Here is a 20,423-nt window from a genome sequence, read left to right as displayed (position 1 = left end):
AGAGCTGTTTGCTGCCACTTGGCCACTTTATCCCCTTTCTCTCCATCACAAGTAACTTTCTGGCTTGCCTGGCTTCCTCTTGGCAGCCCTATGTTCTATGTCTTTTGTTTTACATGCTTTATGTGATATATGATTGATTATACACTTTTGTTATCTCCCCCCCCCCCCCTCCACGCATGTTGCCGCCGACATTGCCCCCTTAACACGTGCGCACACACCCTCCCCCTCGCTCATGCTGTGGCTGTTGCCGCCCTTGTTCCCTTTCCCCATACCCGCCCCTTGACAGTACTCCTCCTCACCGCCGGTGCTTCACCCTCCGCGACACGAGTACCAACTGCACGCTTGTCACATGTACAATCATAAAAGCCCCCTCCTTGCACACACTAAGTGCCAACTGCACCCTTGCCATATGTGCAATTATTAAACACATTTCTACTAGTTCACAAATTTCTCCATCCAAAAATGATTTCTTTTTGCAAACCGGTGCACAATAGATGAATAGAACAAGGCCTCCCTTGGAGAAAGCAAAACAACCCAGGCAAAAAAACAAAACAAAAAAGAAAGGCAAAGAAGAAAGAAAACCAGGCCGATCCCCTTCTACCCCGAGACGAAACCCACCTCCCCCCTGCCCCCGCCCGATCCAGATCTCACACTCCCCCCGCCCCCTCACCGGCGGCGACCCACCGGCCCCCGCGTGTCCCGGCGGGCGGACGCACGCACGCACGCACGCAATGGAGCAGCTCCGGACGATCGGGCGGGAGCTGGCGATGGGGTCGCAGGGCGGGTGGGGGCAGTCGAAGGAGTTCCTGGACCTGGTCAAGTCCATCGGCGAGGCGCGCTCCAAGGCGGAGGAGGACCGCATCATCTCCCGCGAGCTCGACCACCTCAAGCGCCGCCTCGCCGACCCCGACGTGCCGCGCCGCAAGATGAAGGAGCTCCTCCTCCGCCTCGTCTACGCCGAGATGCTCGGCCACGACGCCTCCTTCGGCCACATCCACGCCGTCAAGATGACCCACGACGAGTCCCTCCCGCTCAAGCGCACCGGCTACCTCGCCGTCGCGCTCTTCATCGACGAGCGCCACGACCTCGTCATCCTCGTCGTCAACACCATCCAGAAGGACCTCAGGTCCGACAACTACCTCGTCGTCTGCGCCGCGCTCACCGCCGCCAGCCGCCTCATCGGGGAGGAGGCCATCCCCGCCGTGCTGCCCCAGGTCGTCGATCTTCTCGCGCACCCCAAGGAGGCCGTCAGGAAGAAGGCCGTCATGGCGCTCCACCGCTTCTACCAGCGATCCCCTTCCTCCGTTTCCCACCTCGTCTCCAACTTCCGCAAGGTCCCCCCAAACATTTTACCTCATGTTCAAATTAGAATTTCTTTCCCCAACTACAATAGAAGTAGAATAATTTGTCCCTCTCATGCCGTAGCTTATTATCCCAGAGGCGCATGGGGTACTGTTATTTTATCGTGCTCAAAGGAACATGCGCTACTGTTAATCGTGCTAAAGTTTCATGTTTTGTATATGTTCAATTTATATTTTGAGTTGCAGCAACTAGCTATTGCCATTGCATCTATTGAGCTTGAACTGGACGTTAAATGTGAGTTCTACACACCTTAGGTCTTTCATGTCTCGTGTTGCAATTCTGGTGCAAAGATGTGGGTTCATTAAGCCTGAATATGCACCTTTTGTATCTGTTCAATGCAATTTACCGTTTATATTTAATGTAGGATAGAGCAATTTTTTTGATCTCAGACCATGACATAGAGGGAGCTCTGATAAGCAACCAGAGTGCTTCGTTGGGATTTTTAGGAACTCTTAGCAGATGTAAATGCGTTATTATTTATGAGATGGGTTTTGAGTAGTGGTGCTTATTGTTTTGCAGAGACTCTGTGATAATGATCCTGGGGTGATGGGTGCAACTCTGTGCCCACTCTATGACCTGATTTTGGAAGATCCAAACGCGTACAAGGACTTAGTTGTTAGTTTTGTTAACATCCTCAAACAAGTTGCAGAGAGGAGGCTTCCAACTTCCTACGATTACCATCAAATGCCCGCACCATTTATTCAGGTCTGTGAGCTTTACTTTTTACTTGGTCGATGTGTTCAGTGATGCTAGGTTAATAGGTAGGTTCTGATTTGGGGTTCTTTAATTGGCACCATCGTATTTCCTCTGATTTTTCTGTTGCTATTTTCAGATAAAACTATTGAAAATACTTGCTGTGCTGGGTAGCGGTGACAAGTCAGCGAGTGGTCATATGTACACTGTCTTGGGTGACATATTCAGGAAGGGTGACACAGCGAGCAACATTGGCAATGCGATATTGTATGAATGCATATGCTGTGTATCATGCATTTTCCCAAACTCTAAGATGCTAGACGCTGCTGCTGAAACAACATCGAAATTTTTGAAGGTCTTGACATTTTTTAGGGAAAAATAAATACTTTCATGATACTATGATTGTTACCTCACTAAGCTAACGCTTGCTTGCCCCAATCCTGTTTGCAGAGTGATAGCCATAATCTGAAGTACATGGGCATTGATGCTCTTGGAAGACTAATAAAAATAAATCCTGATATTGCAGAACAGCACCAACTGGCTGTTATTGATTGCTTAGAGGTGAGGAATGTGAAAACTTATCATCTTAAGAATATATTTCAATTAATAGGCTGTCTATTATGCTGATGCCATCCATATCAAATATATTTGTTGCTTGGTGCAATAAAATTAATGTAAAATCCTTCATTAAAATCATGTTCCGGCTGCTGAACTTAATTTTGTTGGAAATGGTGACATGCTGTTCATTTTCATGTTCCCTTGTATCAACTCTAGGAGGAAGTAATTATAGTGAGGTAAAAGCTATATCAAATTGTTTGATTCAATGTGCTTACCAGTTACCACTCTACCTAGTTTATTTGCCATTATGTCATATCCATTTCAGTTATTATCCGTGGTCTTGTTCGATGCATGTAATTGCATCAGCATTTCTGTTTTTGTATTTTCTCATTAGTATTCCGATTTCTCACCCGTTAGATGCTCTTATGAATAGGACCCTGATGACACTCTGAAGCGCAAGACCTTTGAGCTTCTTTATAAGATGACAAAATCAACTAATGTTGAAGTGATTGTTGATCGGATGATCGAGTATATGATCAGCATAACTGATCACCATTATAAGGCAGAAATTGCATCACGTTGTGTTGAGCTAGCAGAACAATTTGCGCCCAGCAATCAGTGGTTCATTCAGGTAATCTATGAGTATCTGTGTATTTCTTGTCAAGCACTTGATGTAATTTTCATGCGGTGGTTGCTTAATTTTTACTTTTTAGAAGGTCCATTAATTCCTTCTATTATTTTCCAGACCATGAACAAAGTCTTTGAGCATGCTGGGGACCTTGTCAACATTAGAGTTGCACACAATTTAATGCGGCTTATCGCTGAAGGATTTGGAGAGGAGGATGAAGGTGCTGATAGTCAATTGAGATCATCAGCTGTATGTACTCTCAACTATTCCTGTAACCCCTAGCAGCTGAGTTTGTTAATGCTAAACGTGATACTGCTAGTATGGGCAGTTTTAACTGTCATGATCAGCTAATGAGCTATATATCTTGGGATGGAAAAAGAATGTTCGCACTGAATTGGCCACATTGGGTGCTGGAGGGAAATTAAATGTTATTTATGCTTCAGTTGCTGCTATGTTGTTGTGCTTGATATTGTGGAGTATGCCAACAATACTCTAGGAGCCTCCTCAACTGGATGCACGATTCTTTGTTTTAGGATTTTCTCACTGCTTGATCAGTTATATAACTCTCTCCTTCTTTAACAGGTCAATTCCTATCTCCGGATTCTGGGGGAGCCAAAGCTTCCGTCCTCATTTTTGCAGGTAATTGATTGGTTTGTTTTTTCTTTCTATCCCAAGGTGAGTTTTGGGAGGTAATTTATATCGTTTCCCTTTACTTTCAGATCATATGCTGGGTTTTGGGGGAATACGGAACAGCAGATGGGAAGCATCCTGCTTCTTATATCATCGGGAAGTTATGTGATGTGGCAGAGGCCCACCCAACTGATGACACTGTCAGGGTATGCTCTTTTTTTGCCTAACACAGTTGTAGTTGCTTTGGTCAAGCTGAAATAGTACCTGTTATATTTGGTTGTAGTGTCCATTTACCATTCAGGAACAGTTTTTGCAATTTACAAAGTACTTCATGTTGTACATATCTGTTATAATCAAAACATTTACAGCATAGCTATTCAATACTCCCTCTGTTTTTATTTACTTTGCATATTTGCTGAATTCAAACTTTGTAAATTTTGACCAAGTGTGTATTGACATCTACAATTCCAAATCAATACTATTGGATTGATCATTGAACATATTTTCGTACCATATATTCGTTATTTTAATTTTTTCTTTTATTTTCTATAAACATAGTTAAACTTTATAAAGTCGGACTTAAGACAAAGCTAATATTCAGACTAAATCAAAACAGAGGGAGTATTACTAATACTATCGACTTTGATCAAGTACCAAGTTAAATATGTATTCCCTTTGAGTTTCACAAATATGCATGACCGTCAATTTTATATGCCATGATTGAAGCTGCTTCATCTAATCTAACCACATTATGGCATGCTTTATATTCAAGCAAGCTATTATTTCCACTTCCGTTGTTGTACAAATCTATGTTGTGTTGCTTATATACATATTTTTTACTTGACATGTGTTCTTTTCCGCTTCTTCAAGGGTTATGCAGTCTCGGCAATTTTGAAGATATTTGCATTTGAAATTGCTGTTGGAAGGAAGTCTGATATGTTGCCTGAGGTAAATGAAAATATGCACATTCTTTTAGCCTCATTTAAACATTTCTCGTCATTGGTTGTTGAATGTTTTTGAGCCAAATTATGGTTCAGACAAAAGCTTTGCATGTGCACTGAAAGAGATACATATTGTTTTCACAAGTATAACAATGGTTGGTAAGTTAGTAGAAACTGTGTTGCCTAGAGTTCTGTTATATTACATTGACATGCATATCCAAGGTTCATCCTTGGCGCATTTGCCTTTGTGGGCAGGCAGTTGTTCCGCTTTTCATTTATTATTAATTTGAGCATAGCACAGATTCTTGGTGAGATCATTTTGCAGTATGATGTTTGAGCACCAACAACTAAAAGAAAACTGAAGTATGGTCAGTTTGTCATCTATGTTGTCATAGTACAGTGCCTTTTTTGTGTAACTGTATGACAACCTTTTCCCTGAATTCTTTCTCGTGATGGTAACAGTATGGTTGTAAAGAAGTAAAACCACTGCTTGGTCTGGTACATGATTCAATGCTGAATGATGTAAAGGAAATAATTTCATGTGAGAAGAAAACATTGGAATGCATGTAATGTAAATATTGTCCACCTTTTAGCGAAGGCGCAGTAAAGAAATTGTCAACTTTGGTTCAGACTAAAGCTCTTCGATAAGTTAAAAGAACTCTTATTTGTAGGTTTGGTACCTTTATCTTGTTTGTATTTCTAATATTTTATAAATCTGTCCTATTGCTGTTTGCAGTTTCAGTCATTGGTAGATGAACTATCATCTTCACATTCAACAGACTTGCAGCAGCGTGCATATGAGGTACAAGCCTTACTAGGCTTGGACAAACAGGCTGTTGAAAGTGTGATGCCCATAGATGCAAGCTGTGAAGATATTGAGGTAATGTTATGCTTTTTTGTACTAAGCTTGGTACTTCGATTGTTCTGTTTATTTAATTAGGAAATGTTTGTTTTTAATAGTATAAAAAGCGACCTGATTTTAAGTTGTGTCCTGTGCACTATATTTTTGGGGCATCTGAAAGTTCGGATGGAGGACTCCTATGAAAACCCAAGGACAGTTGGGCAGCATAATTTGGGATATGTTGTGGCATATATTGGATGTTTTGACTGCAAGTAGGCGTAGATTTTTTAAACAAAGCTTTTTAAAGGGCTTGTGCTAAGAAGTTGCTAGAAGTTTATTCTGTTGACTAGTCAAACTAAAGTTTGATAAATTACATTATCCAATGGTTTTCTACTCACATTAGTCTCATCTTAATGAAGTACTTTGACAAGTTGCGAAACAGTGAAATATGTAAACATGATTCAACCAAACAAGATTACTGCAATTCACCAAAATGCCAAAAGAAGCCTTAGCCAAAAGATGAAGCAGACCATATAGCATCCAGAGTAAATAAAACTGCAACAAAATGTAATTAACCCAAATGTGGTCTTATTTTTTTTACCTAAGGTATCATGGAAACCAGGATAAACATGCTTTTGTTGTGAATTTGTTTACTTTAGTCTCAATGTAAACGACTCATTTGCAAGTGTTGGCATCGAAAAATAGATGCATTTATTGTGATTTAGCTTCTCTGCACAATGTTCTGAAATTATCTAATAATATAAATCTAAGAATATTAATTTATGTTGCAGGTCGATAAAAACCTCACATTTCTGAACAGTTATGTGCAGCAAGCCTTGGAAAATGGCGCGACACCTTACATTCCTGAAAGTGAACGCTCAGGCGTTGTAAGTGTTGGTAACTACAGAGCCCAAGACCAACATGAGACATCTGCTCATGCTCTTAGATTTGAAGCCTATGAGCTACCTAAACCTTCACTACCCACAGCAACCTCACAAAGTAGTGTTTCCCTGCCGACTACTGACCTTGTTCCAGTTCCAGAACCAAGTCACTATAGGGAAGACCATCATCAGGCAAGGTCCCAGCAATCAGGCAATGCAGTTTCTGGTGAATTTGGTGCCAAACTTCGTCTTGATGGGGTTCAAAAGAAATGGGGAAGGGAATCATATGCCTCCTCTTCTACACCTTCAAGCTCGACCTCTAGCCAACAAGCAGCCAATGGGGGTTCCAACTCTGACGGGGGAGGGTTGGTAACTTCACAGGCAAGGGAGTCCTCGTATGGTTCTAAGAGTCAGCAGCAGGGAACAGAAGTTTCAGCAGAAAAGCAACGGCTGGCTGCTTCACTTTTTGGTTCCTCAGCTGCTAAACCTAATCGCAAGGGACATGCTGGTCGGAAGGCAGCAAAAGAGAGTTCCTCGACTGAGAAAGTAACACCTCAGCCTGCTAAGGAGCAAGTAACCCCTGCTGCCCCACCACCAGATCTGTTGGATCTGGGTGAAGAGCCTGTTTCATCAAGTGCTCCATCCGCTGACCCCTTCTCACAGTTAGATGGGCTCCTTGGACCAGCATCAGCCTCTCCCGCGCTTTCTGGAACCTCAGCTCCCAGCGCTTCCAACACACCAGACCTTATGTCCATCTTCTCGGATGATGTACAAACTGGAGCCACCAGTGCATCCACAGAACCCGCACAAAAAGGAGCGACGGCGAAAAAGGGCCATAGCCTTCAAGATGCGTTGCAGAAGGACGCCACCGCCAGGCAGGTTGGCGTGACTCCGACAGGGAACAACCCAAATCTTTTCAAGGACCTTCTAGGCTAGAATATACCGCAGATTTGCAGTGTGCACAAGTTGGGGCAAAATGAGTCTGCCCCCAAGATGGTCTTGTCGGTGAAGGGCTGCTTGATCAGCACAGGAGCGAGCGGTGTATTTGGTTTTGAGTCGCAAGGCATGTCCTTTCCCCTCCTAGTTGGGCGCAGGTTGATGGGCAGACGTGTCTGCGGGGTAATTTTCCTGTTGCGTTTTTTCGCATGGCAAAATTTTCTTGTTGAGACTAGTGTGTGTGTACATGTGTTTATTACATGATGTGTAATTTGTACATGATGAGGCCAGAGGGTCCAGAAGCGTTGTTTTGTTTAGCTCAGAGAGGGAGGGGGGCGGCCTGTCGTGTCGAGTCGATGTTTGATATTCTACCCATATATTGGACATATACAGTAGACTGGACACTGGAAAGCTAAAATACTTTTGTGTTGTCAATTCCTTTTAGAACCGGACGGAATAAGATGTAAGTTTGCCATTGGCAAGAGACATGTTGTGGCCTCTTGTTGTGAAGTTTTTTATTCCCTTGTTGGGTTCATGCTAAAGCGCTGCCAATTTCGTCATGCATTTTTCAAACCTGGGTTGACTTTGGCTAGTTTGGTCTACGGAGTGTTGGTTGTAGAAATGAATCCTGACTGCATTTTTGTTGCATAAACGTGATGACGCTCGGTACTGTATTGATTGAAGCACGGCGATTGGGCTACAGGATGACAAGATAATAATGTAGATAACTAGTCAAGCAGATGCTGTATCAATTTTTTTCTTTTTATTGCACTTTGCATCCTTACAAGAATAAGCAATAGGTGCCTTCTCGTCATCAATCCAAACGGAACTAGGGTCTGTACTACTCATGCGTATCTAGATAAATCTAAAACAAAAAATATGGATCGAAGGGAGTAGCAGCACTTTTTGCTAATTCATGCGCTACACTGTTTGTTTCACGAGGCGTGTGCTCAAACAGCGCACGACCAAATCGCAAGCCATATGCCAGCAATCATCGAAAATCGTAAGCCATATTGTAGAAGAGAGAAAATATGTACAAGAGTTTTTACATTGTGCTAGTTGGTAGTCACAAGCTGACCCCAACCAAAGCCTCCACCCCACTCCTAATGCTACTCTACTACTCAGATATAGGTCGTCCTCCAAATGCTCCTGCCATAGCCCAAGTCGTCGAAGATCAAGTCCACAGTCTCCCGTTCATTTTTGATTTGGCACGATCCGAACACTCTCGCGTTCCTCTGTTTCCAAATGCTTTCTAGCTTCCGTCCACCATTAGAGATGAAGGAATAGGTGCCTTCTCGTCATCAATCCAAACGAAACTAGGGTCTGTACTAGTCGTGCGCATCTAGATAAATCTAAAACAAGAAATACGGATCGAAGGGTGTAGCAGCACTTTTTGGTAATTCATGCGCTACACTGTTTGTTTCACGAGGCGCGTGCTCAAACAGCACACAACCAAATCGCAAGCCATATGCCAGCAATCATCGAAAATTGCAGAAGCAAACACCATAAGATCTGCCTCCATTCTTCATTTTGCGATTTACCTCCATATTGTATGGATCAGTTTCAAGCCTGTTGCACCCCTTGGGGCATGGTCCGAGGCGCCTGTTTATTTTTACACTGGTATATCGGCTAATCAGCTTACAGGAAAAAGGCGTGCGTATACATGCAGGGCAGGCGCACGCACGTGAGGCTCTGGCAGCATCTCCGTGGAACTCCTGTAGCATATGCCTCTGTACATGTTGTACATGACGACGATGGGTTCGTCCGTTACCCGGCCGGCTGCCAGTGCCAGTCTACCCGGTCAGGTCAGTCAGCAGCAGCAGCAGGAGAGGAGGCAGTAGCAAGCGGCAGACCACGTGAGAGAGTGAGAGAGAGACCCGGCGGTACGTACCACGTACTGCATATCTGGACGAGCCCCGATCGATCATGGAAGCGACGGCACCAATCACGTACCGGAGTACTACGTTATCACTTGCATGATCTATCTATCCACCACGGCCCACACGACACATACGTGATCGACATCTCAAATCTCAAATCACCGCCATATCCCTTCATCCATCCATCCATGCATGGCGCGATCGGTCGGTCGGTCGGTCCGTCACGCGGCCCGAGACCGGCCGAGGCGACGCATCATATCATGCACGCACCCACGCCCTGTTGCCAACAGTTGTCATCGGCCATGACCGTACCGGCGTCCGGCGCGCGCCCTGCCCGAGCGAGTCCCACGAGCCGGGGCCTGCCTCGCCGACGGGATCGGGCAGGCAGCGGTGGCCGGCCGGCCGGCGATCGAGGCGGCGAGGCCGACGGCGACGGGAGCGCGCCCGCGCGTGTGTCTCGACCCGGAGTCGTATCCGGAGATGACACCGAGCGATGGATGCATGCATGCACGGACGGGGACCAGCCGCCAGGTAGGCACGGCGCGGGGGTACCACGCGACGCGAGGACCGCGGCGCCGTACGTCGCTCTCGGCCGGGGGCCGGCCATCGGCGACATCATCATGATCACTGTCACCAGGGGCCGGCCGGCCGGCCGGCATCACTGGCAGCGCCGCGGAATCTGCGTAAGCTGCAATCCGCAGACGCACGGAGACAGGCGCAAGCTGCGCGCACCACGCCGTATCTGGTCCACGTACGTACGACGGGCAGAGACGTCGCCGCAGCAGCGAACGGGCGCAGGCAGACCGCCGCTGGGGAGGGACAGTCCGCCGATCGGCACAGGAGAAGCGGCTGGCCCTCCCCCTCCCCCCCGTCCCTGAACGCAGCGGCAGCCCTGGCTCCCCGCCGCCCCCACCCCGCCAAGGCTCCCGATCCGGCCCGGGCCATGCATGGCCACCTGTCGACCTCCCCTGCGCCGCCGCACCACGCGTAGAGCGGCAGCAGCAGCGGTAATAAACTGTAGTAGTAAAACCTAATGGTGAATTGCCTTCCGACGACGGGGACGTGCGCGCGGATCGCCTCCGCCACGCTTGCTTACGGAGAGATGAGACACCGCATTGCTTGTTAGGAGGGGGATCGGCATCACGCCAGCCACGAACGGGGCCATCGGCGGCGGCGGCGTCGGGTTGGTATGGTGGAGCAGCAGCAGCAGCGGCCGGGGAGGGGATTAATGGAGCTCGCCTTCCCTTCCGGATGGGCCCAACGCAACGCAACGCATGATCGGTCGATGCTCATCCGGTGCAGTGCAGTACCAGCTAATCATGTGTTTGAGGTACACCAAAAAATGGCTTTGATTGAGCAGACAATCATCCTTCTCTTCTCTTGTACTGCACTCTGTGCGTTCGCTTTATTCGGTTTACATGGTTTGGTTTATATGTTTTTGGTTTGTACGGTATTAATATTTTGGTAAATATGGTATGAAACTAAAGTACGGTTCGGTTTCAGTATATACCAAATTATTTCGGTATGGTTACAATATATACCACGATAACCAAAGTTGACGCGACTTTGAAAATGACGTAATAATAATTTGCAAATTTATGACTCAAAACACATACTACTGTTTTACACAAATGGTATATAACTATATATATAAGTGTAGGGCATTGCTATATGCATGCATTGATTCATCTGTTGATGGTTATGGACGTGCTTACTGCTTAGCATTTTAAAAAGAGCAAAAAATGACTATGTTACAAGAAAAAATTATGTTCTTAGTAATGAATTTGACTCATGTATAAGAAAAATGACAACTTGTATGGTTGTTCATCACAAGAAATATAAAATTATTTTTTACTTTGGTTTATTTGATTAGGTATATACCATAAAAAGCCAAAGTTCAAATGGTTCGGATCGGTTTATTTTCGGTATGGTTTTTCGGTTCGGTATTTAAATGCACAAAGTGACTTTTGTACTGGTTGGTTCAGTTTTGATCATTGTTCATTATACGAACGCAGGGTTCAATGTGCACGCGTACTGAAGAATCACGCAGCGCATATGGATGAGCAAATATTCCGAGTTTCGACATTGACAAAGTTTTCTGAGAATATACTATGTAGAGGTATATTCTCATTAGTATTCAGATACCTCACCTGTCGAATAAGGCGTGCGCAACCCGAATCACAGCCGCTGTTCAACCGCATGGATCGTGGCCTTTTGCATGTGCATGCCTCTCTGCCTCTCTTTTCTTTCCCAAAGACTGACACATGCATGGCTACAGTACACATGCATGGCTAGGTTGTCTTTTCTCTCTTCAAAAACTTTGTTACTTTTAGTTGTCTTTTGACAGTTTAATCAAAATTTGTTTTTAAAACTTTATATATATTTGAACTCCCGACACTAAGATCTTCAGAACAAGATAAGGTTTGGATAATTTTGTTACACATTTTTTTAACTGGAATTGAACTATGGTTTTTTAGAAGATTATCTGTGTTTTTAGTGAGGAACTTTGCTGGGCATAGTGAAGAACTTTCATTTTCATTTGCAAGTGATAAATAAACAGGACCAGGAGCTGGAGAACTTTATAAATAGGTTTTCTGCACTTTGTTAGAAATATTAAAGAACTTTCCTAGAAAATGTATTTGGGACCGAAGAACTTTATAAACAACTTGTCTGAACTTTGATGAAAAGTTTATGAAACTTTTTTGGAAATATATCAATATTAGACTTGTTTCGTAGAGCTAGCCGTGAGAAACTCAAATACATAAACAAATTCAAATTTGCACAGTTTATTTAGAAGCTATGGTGACATATTAATTTTGCTAGCAAATATGATGAGGTAGCCCACCGATGGCTTCTGTACCTCGTGTCAGATTTTTAGCATAGGGCCTATTGCTGTTGACATGCATGCATGGGACCAGCTGCATTGTTGATTTGACATCAAGGATGGATGGGTGGCTCAGATATACGTTGCGCGCGCAACGAGTTAGGAAAAATCCGCTTCCCTCACCTGTCAGACTCGTAGAACAAGATTTTTTTTTTTGAGATCTACTCGTAGAACAAGATTTTTTTTTTTTTTAGATCTACTCATAGAACAAGATTGAAGATGGCCGATAAAAGGATTGAAGATGGCCGATAAAAGGATCGAAGCTGGACGATAAAACGTCTTTGGACCTGCAACGCCAATCTAATGGGTCAGCAACCACACCCATCATTACTTTCTACGACGACACATGATTTGACTCGCTCAACCTAGCCACAAATGGCGAAGAGGTGAAACACGCACAGAGCATCAAGATTTGACATTGATAAAGAAAGTTTTTTTTCACGAATATGCAACGATTACGTATCATTTCATAGATAAAGAGAATAGAGAACAAGGGGTTGCCGTCCTTAACCGTGTACACAAGATGGCGCGGTTAAGGAAAGTAGTGAGCAGAGGGGGAGGGTGCTCAGCCTAAATAAATGTGACTTTGACCTTTTATTTGTTTTTTCTCTCTTGGTTTTGTTACTAAGGGCATCTTTAATCGAGCCCCAATGTTAAATTCAAAAAGGTCACTTCTAAACTTTCAAAAACAACATGAGGCGGCGACCCTGGATGGGTGAGGCTACACGAGTGGCTCTCTGGTGGGCACCGTGGCAGCGGTGGTGGCACCTTCTCTTGGCTATATGAATAGCAAGGGGAGGGGTGGCAGGTGGCCCTGGTGTCGTCGTGGCTTCGGCAATGGCGATCCCCTGTCTGGATCTGGAGGCCTAGCGCGAAAGGCCACGGCTCCCCCTCATGGGTTGGATCGGTAACTTGAGTCCGCAGGTAATACTTGTGTGGGTCTGAGCGAAAGTTCTGTGCTCCGGCACCAGCAACGACGACACTTATGGATGTCGCTTCCCTTTAGGGGACATTGCTATGGGTCCCCTCAAGGTGCCAAGGGTCCGAAGTGAAAATCCTAGTCCATCTCTCCGACTCGACGACGATGACACCTGGTGTCATCACCCTCTTGAGGCCGTCGTTGTAGACCCTCGGTTCCTCTCGGTTGCATATGGCTTATGGCGTTAGGTTTGCCCTCTCATTGGCGTAGTGCATCCTTGCCTTTGGCGAGGGGTGGTTCCGATGATCGCCTATTCTGTAGAGGTGTCCTTGTGGTCTCCGTTCTCGGTCCTTGTTATCTCTTGGCAGGAGCGGCGCTCCACGTCTCGGGGCGAGGGGTTGTCTCGATGTTGAGTGAGCCCTCTCCGGAGATGGCTCGGTGTGTTCGGGTCCTCGTGGCACGGTGGTTTCTCTTGGCAGCACGGCTCTGGTCCTCTTCAGTTGTCTTGATTGTAGTGTGTTAGGGGTGGCCTCTACTGCTTTTCATGTTTGGCGTCGGTTAGTGGCACTTGTGCCACTCGCCCGGTGCTTCTTTATTTTTCATTCGGACCTACTTGTACGATGATTTTCTCATCGTTATGTATTGGTTCAACCGTTTGTGCCTTTTTTATTATAAAGGAAGGCGAAATTCCGTTTTGAGAAAAGATGATTGCACAAGTGCCTCAAAGACTACTATGAAAAGATGTGATGTCAACAGGCAAAGGTATAGCCATACCCACAGGGATAGGTTATCATCGGCTGGCTGTCTGAACGGACATGGCTAGCCACGTAACGCATGGTCGTCCTTGGAAACCACACATAGAAACGAACAGCCCATGCTAGCGAAACGTGTGACCTTATTGCCGTGGCCGTCGTCCCTCCTCTCTAATCCACAACTTTTCTCCGAATGTGACGCCCTCCGAGCCTTTGCCTCCAAGCTAACACGACATTATTTCAGCCCACTCTTCCTCCAATCCGGCATGCACGTCCCTTGCAAACGGAAAAGAACAGGACGGACGAAGAATGATTAAGGTAATAGCGCACGAGCAACACGCGCACGCAGCACCAAATCTGATCGCCCATATAATGGTCGATACATAATGAAGTACACTTAACTTGCTATATACTCCCTTCGTTCTTCAGTTCAAATTTGAACTAAAACCACGACAAGTAATTTGGAACAGATCGAGTATTAAAAAAAGGGCTTCCGTGTACGAGTCGGAGCCGTCATGGTGACCCTGCTAAGGCCTCCTTTGGTTTGGAGGAATTTCATAGGAAGTTTAGAGGATAGGATTCTTATAAGATTTTTTCCTTTAGAGCCCTTTGGTTCATAGGAATAGATTCCTATTCCTACATAGGATTGGTTCCTATCCTTCACATTTTATAGGAAAAATTCCTTTGATGTCAACCAAATGACATCTCGTTTCCTATTCCTACTCATAGGATTTAAGATACATGTCATCTCATTTCCTACAAAATTCCTATTCCTATGATAATCCTATCCTATGAACCAAAAGAGGTCTAAACCTGCGAGATGATGCGTAGCAGGAGCACGCATCACACTGTATATATTGTACTACCACGGCCCCTGCCGCATTGCTATTTGGTACGTAGTGATGATCAAGCGTAATTTGGACGTGGAGTGTCATGTACACCTGCATTACGTCGCGGCGGCAGTGCTCGGATTAATTAGCGAGCAGCGATCACTGCTCCTGCGATCGCCTCCGAGATCCGGCGCCCCGATTAGCCATGATTCTCTCGGAGCCTACAGCCTACAGCGCGCGCAGACAGTGTGGTTTGACAAGGAGCGCCCGTCCGTCCCCTCCGGCCCGGGACGGGCAGATCCCGTCTCTCGGCCGAGCTGCATGCGCGATCGCACACAGCCTGGATGATTTGGACGCACCGACGCCGAGATGGATCGATCGACCGCGATGCATGTATGTTTGTTAACAACAAAGAGAACACTTGCGTGTCCGTCGTCGGCTTTATCAAAACGAAGAGCATTTCAGTCGTCGTCGTCGGCTGAGACAGTGCCGATCTCATCTGATCCGCGTTGTAAATGCGGTGATCCGATGATCTCTCTCTCTCTCTCATTTTAACTGACTGGCGCGAGCCGCAGATGAACAGGAGCAGGGCAATCCGCAGTGAATGGCGTGTCTGATGTACTGCAAGTACGCGCGTAGAATCAGTCCAGTCCGCCGTCTTTACTTACTCGTAATCATGGGGCAGCTACAGGCCGTCCTCATCAGCACCCAGCACGGCACGGCACAGCCACCGTCTGCGTGTGCGTGTGTGTGTGTCCCAGCCGGGCAGAGCCGGTGCAGTCCCCGTCGCCGGGTCCGGCTGCTCATCCGTCCAATTCCAACAGCTAGAAAGGCGCCCACAAATCCCAAATCCCAGCCCCATTCAGCAACTTGCTTGTTCCTTCTGTCCATGTCCTCTCTCACACCCTCTCTTTGCCTGCCCTGGCTCCAAAGAAGCCGCCACAATCCCGGCTCCTGGCCTTCTCCAAGGGGCTCCGATTTCATTAGCGAAACCAGCGTGTTTATATTAGATTAGCATACTGATGGTTGGTATGCAGGATCTTCTTAATAATGGTATTTATAGGCTAGAAATATATATATATTATATATAATAATGGCAGTACAAATGATACTATTACACATCTCCAATGCGATCCCCTCTCATTTGAGGGGGAATGGGCACGAAGGGTGGCCGAGGATGGATTCATGCGCAAGCCATGCTATGTACCCATCGATCTTGCTAGCAGCTTAGCACAAGAAAGGAGATGATGATGATGATGATGATACGCTGAGCTAGCCTAAGCTACTGTTGCACGGCCGGGTCCCTTTCTTGTTCAAAAGAATCATTACACCAGAAGGGCCCAACACTGTTAGGTTGAATCTCAGAGCGCTTCCATGGATGGTTCAATGGCAAGCTTGACTGACTGCCTGCCTGCCTTTGCTTCTCCCTATGTACAGCGGGGGTCGTCGAGGGCGGTCGGTGGTAGTCGGATCAAGCTTTCTCCCCGGCGATCATCATGTCAAAGCTCCATTTTCATGTGGACCGTCTGCAACGAGCCTGATCGGCAGGACCGAACAAAATTCAGCATCCGGATCTTTGGTTGAAAGTGATGCCGATCTTCAGAATTCAGGCTGAAATTGAAACTGGATTTGCACTCACCGTCGTAGCTGTTGGAGGAGGTGGCGATCTCCTGGCTCTGCCCCATGTCCATCTGAACCACGCTCTGCAGATCCTGCCAGAAGGCCCCAACCTGCACACACGTTTACAATCACAGATTGTTCAGCATCTACAAAAACAAAGCTGCGACATGAATTTTTCAAGAAAAAAGTGTTACCTGAGAGGCGGCGTCGCTGAGGAAGTGCTGCTGCTGGGAGCCCATGGGGCGGCAGAAGGCCTGGTCGAGCGGGTGCATGGCGCCGTGGTCGTCGCCCATGCCGCCGCCGTCGGACATGCCGCAGCCGAGAGGGTCGCTGCTCCCCTGGCCCCCCATGTAGGGGAGCGGCGCGCCCGACGCGTCCAGCGGGAAATGCGACGAGCCCTGCTGCAGCTGCCCACACGACTGCTGCTGCATCTGCCATCATCACAACCCAAAATCGGCACACGAGTGAGTGAGCTGAGCCGGATGTGGCAACGGGAGCGCGCATGTATGCATGCATATGGAGTAGATGCTTGGTCCTCACATCTTTGGCAAGGAGGCTGGGCAGGCTGTTGAAGTCCAGCTGCGGGTTCACCGTCGCCAGCTTCATCGACAGAAACTGCAGGCAGAAGTTGACACGAATGGCAACAAGTGTTTCAGATGGCAATTCATGATCTGTTTTTGGTTGGCAATGGGGGCGTGCGTGTACCTCGACTTGCCGTTGCAGCGACTGCACGTAGTTGATGATCTCGTCCAGCATCACGGCCTTGCCCACCACCTGAAACGGGCAACATTTCTCCAGGTCTCAAATCCGGGGGCACACCGAGGCACATCGCAACGATTGCGAAATGATGAGCAGGTACCTTGTTGCAGCCGGGCACCAGGTCCTGCAGCAGCTTCATCCGCTGGCTGATCTTCTCTCTTCTCACCTGAGCACAGCACAAGACGAAGCAGGGCATGAGAAATTCTACTCCGCCGTGAAAATGATCTGACACAATGCAAGGGAGGGAGAGGCCGAGAATTGTACGTACCCTCTCGGCCAGGCTATGGCTGTCCGTGGCCTCGCCGCGCCGCGCCCGGACGTGGATGAAGTCCTTGGGCGGCTCGGGGAGCTTGGACGCGCCGTCCTTGCCCTGCCTCCTCCCGCCGTTCTCGCTGCTGCTCTGCGCGGCCTTCCCCTTGCCGGAATTCTCCTCCGCCTCCTCCATGGACATGGACCTGCAGCGCTTCGACGCCGAGTCCTCCTGCACGGCCACGGCGACGGCGGTGCTCGCAGGGTGAGATCGACCTCTCGCTCCTTCGAGAACAGAGCAGAAATCTGTATGTGTCTTGCGTACCTTGGCGAGGAGATCCTTGGCGGAGGTGGTGGACACGGAGGCGTCCTTGCCCTTCCCCTTGCTGCCGCCGCCACCGGCCTTCCGCTTCCTGGCATTGCCGTCGGAGGCGCCCTTGAGCGCCATCCCGGCGCCGGCCGACGCCGGATCGGACACCGACGAGTCGTCCCGGGCGCTCCCGAGCTCCAGCTCCTTGAGCGCGCCGACGGGGCCGTCGTCCGGGAGGCCGAACTGCGCGGGGCCGAACCCGGAGAGCCTGGCGGCGCGCTCGGCGAAGCCCGGGTCGGCGAGGAACTGGTCGAGGGAGCCCATGGGCATGAGGTTCTCCAGGGTGGGCAGGCCGGCGCCGCCCACCTGCGGCGGCGGCGGCGGGTAGGGGCTGTGGTGGTGGTGGTGGCGGTACTGGCCCATCATGGAGAGGTTGAGCTTGGTGGGCGAGCCGAGCGGCGTGCCGCCGGCGCCGTAGTGCGGCTGCGGCCGCGGCGAGATCCCGTGGAGCGCGAGCCCCTCGGTGGCCGCCGCGGAGTTGGAGGCCGGCGAGGAGGCCATCGGATGGGAGGCGTCCATGGAGCTGTCCCAGTTGAGGTTGAGGAAGCCCGCCGTGGCCGGCGGCAGCTGGTCCGGCTGCCCGAGTTCATCCCCCGCCCTTTCCCCGCCGGAATTCCGCAAAAGATCCGCCGCTCGCCGCGCCCCAAGCAGACGCAACCAAGAAATAGTCCGAATTCCGAGCCCACCGGGAAGAGAGGAGAAGGGAAGAGCGCCGCGAGCGCGCGCGTGCGTGCGGTGCGGTGCGGCGAGGTGAGGTGCGGTGACGAGGCGAGAGTGACACCAGCGGAGCAAAGAAGCGCGCGAGGGAGGCAAGTAGCTGGAGCGAGCAGAGCAGCTCCCACCAAATCCCACTAGGGGCGGGGGCAGGGTGGTGCCGGTGCTGAGATAAGGCAAAGGCAGGAGCTTTTGGTGTGCGTGACACCGCACGCAGGGCGGAGGAGAGAGGGGGGAAAGTGGTGAGTGGGAAAGAAGCACCTAAACCAAAGCGAAAAGCTCCCTCCCACCGCAGGCGAGCAAAAAGCAGAAGACGGGACGAGACGAGGTTGCGGGAGAGCGTGGTGGGAGCGGTAGAGAGCGCGCGTGTGCGTATGATATAGGTCCAGGACGGCATGGGTCAAATTGGACGGGCTATGGGCATCATCGCCCCACCCTTCCCCGCCATGAAACAAGGAGGGGAGGAAGAAGCCGGCTGGAGACACAAGCACCGGACGGAGAGAGGTCAGCTCACCGCGGGGTAATAAAAGGGTGCGTTGCATTTGGTGAGGCCAACTCCACCGCACCACCCGTCCCAATTCGTTTGGGGTAAAAAGCATAAATCAAACGGCCCAACGCGCGACGGCCTGAGCCCATTTGGTTTGTTTTGTGTCCAAGCCGATCCATTTCAAGCGTAAACATGCGCTGGGTTTGAGTCGCGGCGCACAGTAAACGAACACGATGCTCGTCTGCATCGGGGCCGCGTGGTAGGCGGCTATCTACCTCCCACCCGCCAACATCAATGCGCACGTGCGGCCGGCCCCACCTGTCATCCGCCCATACAAACGGTCGCCGTCCTTCTTAAATGGGGAGGCCGTGAACCGGTCGTCATCCACACTCCCCATTCCAGCACGCCGCCTCCTCGAAACCCGACACGCCCCACTCCAAACCCTAGCCTCTCCCTGTCCTCAACTCGCCGGCCGGCCGCCTCGCAGCCATGGGGCTATGGAACCACGGCTGCAAGGGGAAGTATGACTGTGAGACCGGCTCCTCCCCGGGACGTCGTCGCGGCTCCGTGAAAGAGGAGGCCGCATCGCCACCGCGTCGGGGCCCCGTGCCTGCCCCATTCACCATCGGTCCTAGGGCCGGCGGCGAGCGCAACCGGCAGTATATCAACGCGGATGTATGCCGGTATTATTGGGAGACGAGGACGCCGGTCTCGTGGAGCAATGTCCACCTCCCCAACAACTGGCACCTCTCCGCCGACCGGGTCCCGATCCCGTCGGTCTCGACGAGCAGCCGTGCGCGCGCGAGGAGATCGAGCGCCGCCGCCTCCTCCTTCCCGACGACCTCTTCCACGACGATAGGTACGCCCCCAACTTCGTGCTCTAGGACACATGGCTAAGGGACGAGCACAACGTGCAGCGCGCCTCTTTCTTCGCCGGCACGTCGTCGGGGCCGCGGCGGCCACGTCGAGAGGTGCGTGGGCGTACGCGGGTGCGCGGCCTCATGCCCACGCCATCGCCTTCACCATCTACATCGCCACCTCCACCTCCTCGCATGACAGCGGAGGAGGAGGCCCGGCTCATGCAATGTGTCATGGAGGACTCCATGAACACGCACGATGAGTGCCAATGGTCGGGCCTCGAGGAGACAATGGCCCTCTCTGCGATCAGCGACGTCGCCTTCCCCGAGCTGGAGATGGTGAGGGCGGAGGAGGTGATGGAGGAGGAGCCGGTGGCCGCGTTTCACCCGGGCCTGGTGGGCCAGCACCGGAGCTAATCGTGCATGGCTCCGGAGATGGCAGACGCCGTGGGGGGCGTGAATTGGTGCCCCACGCCGCCGCGGTCACCGGAGCGGGACGCGTCGCCACGGGAGGAGGTGGTGCAGGTACCTGCCGCCTTCCAACCCGCCCCCGTGTACCATGGACCGTCGTCCCACCTCTGGACGCCGCCGGACTATGTTTGTCTCGTCAGCGACGACGATGACATCGGCGG

At 49.7% G+C, this 20,423-nt stretch overlaps 2 protein-coding genes across 2 annotated transcripts; one reads left to right on the top strand and one right to left on the bottom strand.

Moving 5' to 3' along the window:
* The first annotated feature begins 531 nt into the window (after nt 1-531).
* On the top strand, nt 532-7,988 carry LOC125545771 (AP-4 complex subunit epsilon-like). Its single transcript, XM_048709804.1, has 11 exons — nt 532-1,334; nt 1,882-2,067; nt 2,195-2,410; nt 2,506-2,616; nt 3,047-3,244; nt 3,359-3,490; nt 3,824-3,880; nt 3,961-4,077; nt 4,742-4,819; nt 5,549-5,692; nt 6,445-7,988. The coding sequence occupies exons 1-11, from the start codon at nt 732-734 to the stop codon at nt 7,468-7,470; spliced, it is 2,868 nt and encodes a 955-aa protein (XP_048565761.1). The 5' UTR covers nt 532-731; the 3' UTR covers nt 7,471-7,988.
* A 7,803-nt stretch (nt 7,989-15,791) lies between these two features.
* LOC125545769 (transcription factor bHLH77-like) lies at nt 15,792-18,952 on the bottom strand. The gene is made up of 8 exons (XM_048709803.1): nt 17,689-18,952; nt 17,383-17,595; nt 17,215-17,280; nt 17,061-17,129; nt 16,896-16,970; nt 16,550-16,786; nt 16,375-16,465; nt 15,792-16,272 (listed from the first exon to the last, which is right to left on the bottom strand). The coding sequence occupies exons 1-8, from the start codon at nt 18,250-18,252 to the stop codon at nt 16,235-16,237; spliced, it is 1,353 nt and encodes a 450-aa protein (XP_048565760.1). The 5' UTR covers nt 18,253-18,952; the 3' UTR covers nt 15,792-16,234.
* Between the last annotated feature and the right edge of the window lie 1,471 nt (nt 18,953-20,423).

The sequence above is a fragment of the Triticum urartu genome, chromosome 3 (genome assembly GCF_003073215.2).
Source record: "Triticum urartu cultivar G1812 chromosome 3, Tu2.1, whole genome shotgun sequence".
Taxonomy (NCBI): domain Eukaryota; kingdom Viridiplantae; phylum Streptophyta; class Magnoliopsida; order Poales; family Poaceae; genus Triticum; species Triticum urartu.
The sequence above is the reverse complement of the archived record's forward strand: the minus strand, read 5'-3'. Positions and strand labels throughout refer to the sequence as shown.